Raw genomic sequence first — 10,000 nt, 5'->3', positions numbered from 1 at the left:
TCCCCAGTGCCCCCCTGTCATGATCTCCCATCTTTGACATCTCCGGTCGGCTGACAAAGAACAGATGCCAGCCATAAAACCTCAATTACCCTCTGGTATGTGAGAGCCCCTATATAAATGGGCCAAAGAGAAGGTTCTGGTATTCTGTACAATAAAACCTGTTGGAATCAACCAGCATGTGTCTTATAGATGCCAACCATAAAACGGGCCAGCCATAAAACCTCAATGACCCTCTGGTATGAGAGAGCCCCTATATAAATAGGCCAAAGAGAAGGTTCTGGTATTCTGTACAATAAAACCTGTTGGAATCTACCAGCGTGTGTCTTGGTGCTTCCTTTTGTGGAAGACTGACCCACAGCACAACTGGGAGAAGAGAACCTAACAATCCATAAAACCTCAATGACCCTCTGGTATGAGAGAGCCCCTATATAAATGGGCCAAAGAGAAGGTTCTGGTATTCTGTACAATAAAACCTGTTGGAATCTACCAGCGTGTGTCTTGGTGCTTTCTTCTGGTGGAAGACTGACCCACAGCACAACTGGGAGAAGAGAACCCGACAATTTGCTCACCTCTGTTGGCCACCATGACCTTCCGGATGGGCTGGTACTCCGTCCGGCCAGAGCTGCGCAAGGCGGCCGGACATCGGCAGGCCCTGCGGAGGGACAGCAGGGGGCGCCGCGCCCCAGACAAGCGCAGCTGCAGCAGCAGCATCATCGTCACCTCTGCAGAAAAGAGTGATTTATTATTATTATTATTATTATTATTATTAACAACATTGAGGCTGGGTGGCCATCTGTCAGGGGTGCATTGGTCTCTTCCCACCCTCTTTACTATTATTATTATTATTATTATTATTATTATTGACAGAAGGACACAGTATAACACAGCAAACGGGATATACTGTATTATTATTATTATTATTGACAGAAGGACACAGTATAACTCAGCAAACAGGATATACTGTATTATTATTATTATTATTATTGACAGAAGGACACAGTATAACACAGCAAACGGGATATACTTTATTATTATTATTGACAGAAGGACACGGTATAACAGCAGACGGGATATACTATATTATTATTATTATTATTATTATTATTATTGGCAGAAGGACACAGTATAACACAGCAAACGGAATATACTGTATTATTATTATTATTATTATTATTATTATTGACAGAAGGACACAGTATAACATAGCAAACGGGATATACTGTATTATTATTATTATTATTATTGACAGAAGGACACAGTATAACACCGCAAATGGGATATACTGTATTATTATTATTATTGCCAAAAGGACACAGTATAGCACAGCAAACGGGATATACTGTATTATTATTATTATTATTATTGCCAAAAGGACACAGTATAACACAGCAAACAGGATATAGTATTATCATTATTATTATTATTGACAGAAGGACACAGTATAACACAGCAAACAGGATATAGTATTATCATTATTATTATTATTATTATTGACAGAAGGACACAGTATAACACCGCAAATGGAATATACTGTATTATTATTATTATTATTATTATTATTATTGACAGAAGGACACAGTATAACACAGCAAACAGGATATAGTATTATCATTATTATTATTATTGACAGAAGGACACAGTATAACACCGCAAACGGGATATACTGTATTATTATTATTATTATTATTATTATTATTATTATCATTATTATTGACAGAAGGACAAAGTATAACACAGCAAACGAGATCTATATGCTGGATTTCGTATCACAAAAACACAAGCCGAACACTTCCCAAGGGTTTAGAACTGTGTGATTTATTATTATTAATAATAATAGTTGTAATAGTAGATGAGCAAAGTGCACAACCCTCTTCCAACCCTCTTTGTTATGACGATGATGATGATTATTCTTAACAAGCCGAGGGATTCCTGGGAAGGGCCGCTCTGCCCCTGCACACAGACACACGGGTGCCAACCCTGGGTGCCCTTTCCCCTATTTGGACCCAAACGCGCCCAAAGCAGACCTTCTGACCCTAGATAGACCCACAAATACACACAGCCCTCCTTGCAAAACACAGCTGGCCCCCGAGTTGCAGGCCTCCGACTTACACGGTGAAGAACCGGGCTGGACTGGATGGCCTTTGGGGACCCTTTTTAAATGCAGGATATCATATCTATCTCATATATCGCTAGCTCTCTCTATAGTTATATAGGCCATCCCCCAGTTACAAATGACTCCTACTTGAGAACGGGGCTGGACTGGATGGCCTTTGGGGCCCCTTCCGAATTGTTGGTGTTGATGTCTTTGACACTGAATGTTTGCCTTATCTCTGTACTGTAATCTGCTCTGAATCCCTCCAGGGAGATAAAGCGGAATATAAATAAAGTGTGTTTTTATTATTATTATTATTGTTATTATTATCTAGGATACCATATCTATCTCGTATATTTCTATTTCTATCCCTCCCCCCTCTCTATATAGAAAGGTATACAGAACATCCCCTACTTACAAATGATTCCTAGTTAAGAACAGGGCCGGACTGGATGGCCTTTGGGGGCCCCTTCCAGATCTAGGATACTACATCTATCATGTGTGTGTGTGTGTATATATACACACAGTAGAGTCTCACTTATAAAACATAAATGGGCCGGCAGAAGGTTGGATAAGCGAATATTTTTGGATAATAAGGAGGGATTAAGGAAAAGCCTATTAAACATCAAATTAGGTTATGATTTTACAAATCAAGCACCAGAATATCATGTTATACAACAAATTAGACAGATAAATTAGTTCAATATGCAGTAATGCTATGTAGTAATTAGTATTTATGAATTTAGCACCAAAATATCACAATATATTGAAAACACTGACTACAAAAATGCATTGGATAATCCAGAACCTTGGATAAGCGAGTCTTGGATAAGTGAGACTCTACTGTATATATATAAGCACACACACACACAGATCTGACTCTGGGGGTTGGTGCTCATCTCCATTTCTAAGCCCAAGAGCCGGCGTTGTCCGTAGACACCTCCATGTCATGTGACCATAGGCGTGACTGCATGGAACACTGTTACTTTCCCGCTGGAGTGGTACCTATTGATCTACTCACACTGGCATGTTTTCGAACTGCTAGGTTGGCAGAAGCTGGGGCTAACAGCGGGAGCTCACTCCGTTCCTTGGGCTTGAACCTGGGGCCTTTCGGTCTGCAGCTCAGTGCTTTAACGCACTTCACCACCGGGGCTCCATATATCTATATATATAAAAGAGTGATGGCATCACGGCGACCCACAAAACAACAAAACTACAGGCCCCCCAACCTCGAAATTTGACAACACAACCCATCATCCACGCCTCTAGGTTGACACAACAAAAAGAAAAGAAAAATAAAGTCCTAATTAGAGAGAGAGGAATAATTGCTTTTATCCAATTGCTGCCAGTTAGAAGGCTAAGCTCCTCCAACTTGGTCTCCTAGCAACCCAATAAAAAATAATAAAAAACACTAAAAAATTAATACAATAAAATACTATAATAACAGAAAATAACTAAAAATAATACAAGAAAATAATAAAATATAATAAATAAAAAGATAACTTACAATAAAATTAATTAAAAAATACAAATAAAATCACACAACAATTTTAACCAATACCACCACCACTTTGCCACAGCACATCCCAGAAACACTAAACTTGGCGGCACAACCCCTCATCCATGCCTCTACGTTCATACAACAAACAGCTCCAGCTACTCCAGAAAACGGCCAGGTTTTGAGACTGCAAGGCTATTCACTGCTATTCCCCCTGGCCAACAAAGGATTCCCATAAGACACAGCAACGCGTGGCCGGGCAAAGCTAGTATAATATAATAATATAATATATAACATATTTAGTATAATATATTTATACAAAATATCCAAGGTATTGCCGGCCTGTTTAGCTTGGATAAGTGAGACTCCACTGTAGCTGCGGATCCGGGTGGGAGGCCGACTGCGTTGGATAATCCAGAACATGAAGGTTGGATAAGCGAGACTCTACTGTATTTATATCCCGCTTTGTGTCTCCCCAAGGAAAGGCAAAAGAGAAGAGAAGAGGCAGAGGAGGCCAAAGGGGAAGCGGAATGAAAAAGAGGGGTTGCGGAGGGGCCACTTCTGTGAAACAGGGGGACCCCCAAATGGGACCGACTGACCTCCCTACCTCCGTCCGGCTCCTTCCTTCCTTCCTTCCTTCCTTCCTTCCTTCCTTCCTTCCTTCCTTCCTTCCTCCTTTCTCCCCAAAAGAGAAGCTCTGACTGGCGGGTGCCAAGGAAGACAGGCCTGATGGAAGGGAGATTGGCGCTTGACCTTTGGCAGCCGTTGCCCAATCGGCAAACATAAGGGACAGTGAGTCAAGGGGGGGGGGGACGGGGTCACGTCGATGATGGCGGGAAGGGTCACCAGATAACCCTGTTTCCCCGGAGAAAGTGCTCAGGGCCTATTTGCGTTGAGGACGAGGGCCAGAGAAAGGCGCACGTGGGGGGGGGGGGGGCACGGGGGGGCAGGTGAGCCTCGCTCGCAGTGGCTCCAGGCCAGGTGTGCGGGGTCCAATTTGAAAAACTTCAAACAGCTCAATGCAGAAACCAAGCAGAATAATAACAAAGCCCAAGTCAAGCAGATGAAAGACTGAGAGATGGACAGGCAGACGGACGGAAGGAATATCCCGCTCTCTCTCCCCCCAGCTGGCAATTTATTAAAAACACCAATAATTTCATGTCTCTTTTCCTGTATAATAATAATAATAATAACAACTATATTTTTATACTCTGCCACCATCTCCCCGTAAGTGACTCGGGGCAGCTTAGATGGGGCCGAGCCCAAAAAGTAACAGACGTAGTAAAAACACATTAAAATAAAACATATCAATAAAACAGATCAATAAAACATGGATTGAATAAAAACATGAAAGACTATTACTATTATTATTATATACACAACAAGATGAGTACATAGCAAACAAGATCACTATGCTGGCTGTTGCATTGGATCACATGTCAGACACTTCCCAAGTGCCTGAGATGATGATGATGATGATTATTATTATTAAGCAGAGGCTGGATGGCCGTCTGCCAGGGGTGCTTTGATTGTGCTTTTGCTGCATTAAAGAAGGTAGTTGGACAAGATGGCCTTTGGGGTCCCTTCCAACGTCATTATTATTATTATTATTATTATTATTATTATTATTATTATTATTATTATTATTATTATTACCATCATTATAATCATATAATACTATATAATCTATTATATAATATAATGAAAGAGCCACGGTGGCGCAGTGGGTTAAAAAGCTAAGCTAAAGAACTTGCTGACCAGAAGGTCGGCGGTTTCAAATCATTCAAAGGGACGGGGTGAGCTCCTGCTGTTAGCCCCAGCACCTGCCAACCTAGCATGCAAATGTGAATAGATCAATAGGTACGGCTCCGGTGGGAAGGTAACATTGGTGCTCCATGCAGTCATGCCAGTGGCCACATGACCTTGGAGGTGTCTACGGACAATGCCGGCTCTTCGGCTTAGAAATGAAGAAGACCACCAACCCCCAGACTCGGATTCGACTAGGGGAAATCTTTACCTTCCCTATAATATAATATATTATTATTATTATCTGATATAATGTAATAACAGGCCCATCTCTCTGGAGGAGGCTTGAAAGGGAGACGGAGGAGATTCCTTGCGACCGAACTGGGTCAGGCCTCGAAAAGCACCCCCTGAGCCTCCTCGGTGGCTGGCATTTTGCAGAAATGGAAATGAGATGCAAATCTCTGGATCTAAAGGCATGGAACAGGCTTTTCGGGGGAGGCAGAAATAAGCTGCACATGATCCGATCCATTTGCAACGGCAGAGGCACAGGAGGGGCTGGGAGGCTGAGGATCCCACCCCAAACTGGATTTTTTTTTCCAAACTGTATTAAATAGAACCATAGAAGTGTAGAGTTGGAAGAGACCTCACGGGCCATCCAGTCCAACCCCCTGCAAGAATGTTAAACATACATGATATAAATAATAAATGATAAATAATATGTATATACACAATAAATATAAATAATATAAACATTGAATATCATCAATCTATATATATAAAAGAGTGATGGCATCAGAGCAGTGGACAAAACAACAAAAGTACAGGCCCCCCAACCTCGAAATTTGACAACACAACCCATCATCCACGCCTCTAGGTTGATACCACAAAAAGCAAAGAAAAATAAAGTCCTAATTAGAGGGAGAGCAATAATTGCTTTTCTCCAATTGCTGCCAGTTAGAAGTCTAAGCTCCGCCCACTTGGTCTCCTAGCAACCGACTCAGCCCAGGGGACAGGCAGTTAGGCTTCACTTAGGCCACTTCCACAGATTATCTAATGCCCCAGTTTCTGCCAACCCAGAAGTTCGAAAACATGCAAATGAGAGTAGATGAATAGGTACTGCTCCGGCAAGAAGGTAACGGCGCTCCATGTAGTCATGCCATTGGCCACATGACCTTGGAGGTGTCTATGGACAACGCTGGCTCTTTGGCTTAGAAATGGAGATGAGCCCCAACCCCCAGAGTCAGACACGACTGGACTTAATGTCAGGGGAAAACCTTGACCCTTGACCTCAATGCTTTATTTCCCAGACCACCAGACTTCGCCACAGCAACGCCTGGCCGGGCACAGCTAGTCTATCTATATAAAAAAATGTAATGTGCATAATTCCCATGGAGTAAACAACAAAATCACTGGACCAAATGACACCAAATTTGGCCACAAAAGACATAGTCATCCAAGGAAGTGAGAGGAATCTCCTCTCTCTCTCTCTATATATATATAAAAATGTAATGTGCATAATTTCCATAAAGTAAACAACTAAACCACTGGACCAAATCACACCAAATTTGGCCACAAAAGACACAAGGAGGGCTCCACCATCCATGCTCCCATTCATTGCAATTTTGCAATTGAGCCCATTTCTCTGAAGGCAGATAAGAGGAAGGAGAAGAAGGAGGGTCTTATCAGGGGAGAAAATAAGGAAGTGGGAGATAAAGCAGAAGATGAAAGGAAGGGAAACAAAGAGATGGAAGGAAAGAGCCTTTGCTGGGGGGCACTGGGCCTGCGGAGTGAAAGAGGGGCCCTGTTTGCACCCAGTTACAAATTAAGCTGCGGCAGCTGGGAAGGGGTCAAGGGGAGGCAAAAGCAGGCAAATATTTGGTGCCCGGCGGATCACAACGTGCCCGGAGAAGGAACACAAGCGGGACAGGCATCAGTCGGGGGCTTTGAGGGTGCATGAAAGCAGAATAGGGTGGGACTAGATGGCCTTTAGAGATAAAATATAATATATATTGTATAATATATAATAAAGCTATATAATATATAATATATAATATTAAAATATAACAATAATATAATTAATATTATATATATATCTTCTATATATATATATATATATAAAAAGGGTAATGGACTTTCGGCCTAGGACAAAACAACAAAACTACACATCCCAGAAACACTAAACTTGGCAGCACAACCCCTCATCCAGGCCTCTACGTTCATACAACAAAAAGAAAAATAAAGTCCTAATTAGAAGGAGAGGAAGAATTGTTTTTATCCAATTGCTGCCAGTTAGAAGGCTAAGCTCCGCCCACTTGGTCTCCTAGCAACCCACGCAGCCCAGGGGACAGGCAGAGTTAGGCCTCACTTAGGACAAAACAACAAAACTACACATCCCAGAAACACTAAACTTGGCAGCACAACCCCTCATCCGTGCCTCTACATTCATACAACCAAAAGAAAAATAACGTCCTAATTAGAGGGAGAGGAATAATTGTTTTTATCCAAATACTGCCAATTGCGCCCACTTGGTCTCCTAGCAACCCACTCAGCCCAGGGGACAGGCAGAGTTAGGCCTCACTTAGGCCTCTTCCACACTACCTATAAAATACAGATTATCTGATTTGAACTGGATTATATGGCAGTGTAGACTCAAGGCCCTTCCACACAGCTATATAACCCATTTATAATCTTATATTACCTCCTTTGAACTGGATTATCTTGACTCCACACTGCCATATAATCCACTTCAGTGTGCAGTCGGACACAACTGGACTTAATGTCAGGGGAAAACCTTTACCCTTTAACTTAACTACCACCAGTTCCTTAATACTTTTATTTCCCATACCAGCATACTTCGCCACAGCAACACGTGGCCGGGCACAGCTTGCTTATATATATATATATATATATATATATATATATATATATATATATATAATGCAATGTGCATTTTTCCCATGGAATAAACAACAAAACCACTGGACCCAATCATACCAAATTTGGCCACAAAAGAGATAGTCATCTAATCTCATCCAAGAAGGAAGGAAAGGGAGGAATGCAACTGGTTTGCCCACATTTCCCAGATAAAGGCGAGGAGTTAACAAGAGAAGGAACAAGCAGGCCGAACTGGAAGAACTGGCCAAACTGGGCAAGGAAAGAGAAGGGAAGGAGGGGCTGGAGGGGGGGGGCGGCAAATAATATTATATAAAGTAATATAATATAATCAAGTAATATAATAATAATGAAATATAATAACATAATATTATATCACAATAATATATAATAATATATTAATATTACAGTATAATAAATGATAATATTAATAACATCATACATTTTTATAAGTGTTTTTATGAATGTCTGATGTAATTTGATAACTTTTTAATTGATTCACAATTTATTGTATAATTTTATATATGTGTTTTATTGTAAGCTGCCCTGAGTCCCCCATTGGGTGAGAAGGGCGGGATACAAATATTGTAATTAAAAATAAAAATAATAAATAAAATACATTGCTCTCTGCAGCTCCCTGGTGGGACAAAGAAGTAAAGGGGAAAAAATAAAGATAATTATATATAAAAAAATTAACAATTCCATAGTAATTATAATAATTATATAATATAATAATATATAATGAAATATAATAATAAAGTAGTAATTATTATAATAATTATATAATATAATAATATACAATGAAATATAATAATAAAGTAATAATATAATTCAATATAATAATAATTAATATAATAATATATAATGAAATATAATAATAAAGTAATATATAATACAATTCAATATAATAATAATAATTATTATTATATAAAAGATGATATATTATAGTAATATTAGTAATATAATTATAAGAAAGGGTCCCGGTGGCGCAGCTCTCTGCCGCCCTCCACTGGTCCACAGAATTAAAGGGTGTGTGTGAAAATAAACAGAGATAATTATAAAATAATAATAATTTACTCATATAGTAATAATAATAAAAATAATATAAATATAATAATAAAATAAAATAATTATATTATATTGCAATATAATAATAATAAGCGAGGGAGACTAGTAGTGTGGCTCTCTGCCGCCCCCCAGTGGCCCACTGAAATAAGGCAGGAATAAACAAAATAATAAAGTACTTACAGTAGTCTCGCTTATCCGTCATAAATGACGGATAAGCGAAATTGACGGGTAAGAGGGTGGGTGAGAAAAATAATAAATGTAATAATACCACCAGAAGTTTCTCAATAATAAATGTAATAATACCACTTGCAGTTTCTCAAGTCGCTCCTGACACAAAATAATAATAATAATACCAATAATAATAGAGAAAAATAATAAATGTACCATATGTTCTCGAGTATAAGCTGCCCCAAATATAAGCCAAGCAGGACCCTCACCCGAGTATAAGCCGAGGGGGTCTTTTTCAGACTTAAAAAAAGGGCTGAAAAACTAGGCTTAGACTTGTCTATATACAGTAATAATATATTATGATGAAATCCCAGAAGAAGAGGACATGGCTGCATTGGAATATATGTGTAGATTGTTGTACACGGAAAACATGGATGGATTCCTGGGCACGCCAAGAAATGAATCTATGCCGATTGCTGTACGCGAAAATCAGAGAAGCCCTGCCCTGAAATTAAAGGGATTTAGAGCAGAAATTA

The 10,000-nt window shown here is 39.7% G+C and overlaps 1 protein-coding gene across 4 annotated transcripts in view; it reads right to left on the bottom strand.

The window, feature by feature from the left end:
• Positions 1-10,000, bottom strand: part of pc (pyruvate carboxylase) — a 78,002-nt gene that overhangs the window by 57,148 nt on the left and 10,854 nt on the right. For 2 of the 4 annotated variants that reach the window (XM_062964824.1, XM_062964825.1), the window contains exon 3: positions 570-722. In XM_062964824.1, coding sequence (XP_062820894.1) covers positions 570-714 — 145 coding nt within the window. In that variant the 5' untranslated portion in view covers positions 715-722. Of the gene's footprint in view, positions 1-569; positions 723-4,189; positions 4,237-10,000 lie in introns of those variants that run through there. The other 2 variants (XM_062964826.1, XM_062964827.1) reach the window with 2 other exon arrangements.

Source organism: Anolis carolinensis, unplaced genomic scaffold (genome assembly GCF_035594765.1).
Source record: "Anolis carolinensis isolate JA03-04 unplaced genomic scaffold, rAnoCar3.1.pri scaffold_14, whole genome shotgun sequence".
Lineage (NCBI taxonomy): Eukaryota > Metazoa > Chordata > Lepidosauria > Squamata > Dactyloidae > Anolis > Anolis carolinensis.
The sequence above is the reverse complement of the archived record's forward strand: the minus strand, read 5'-3'. Positions and strand labels throughout refer to the sequence as shown.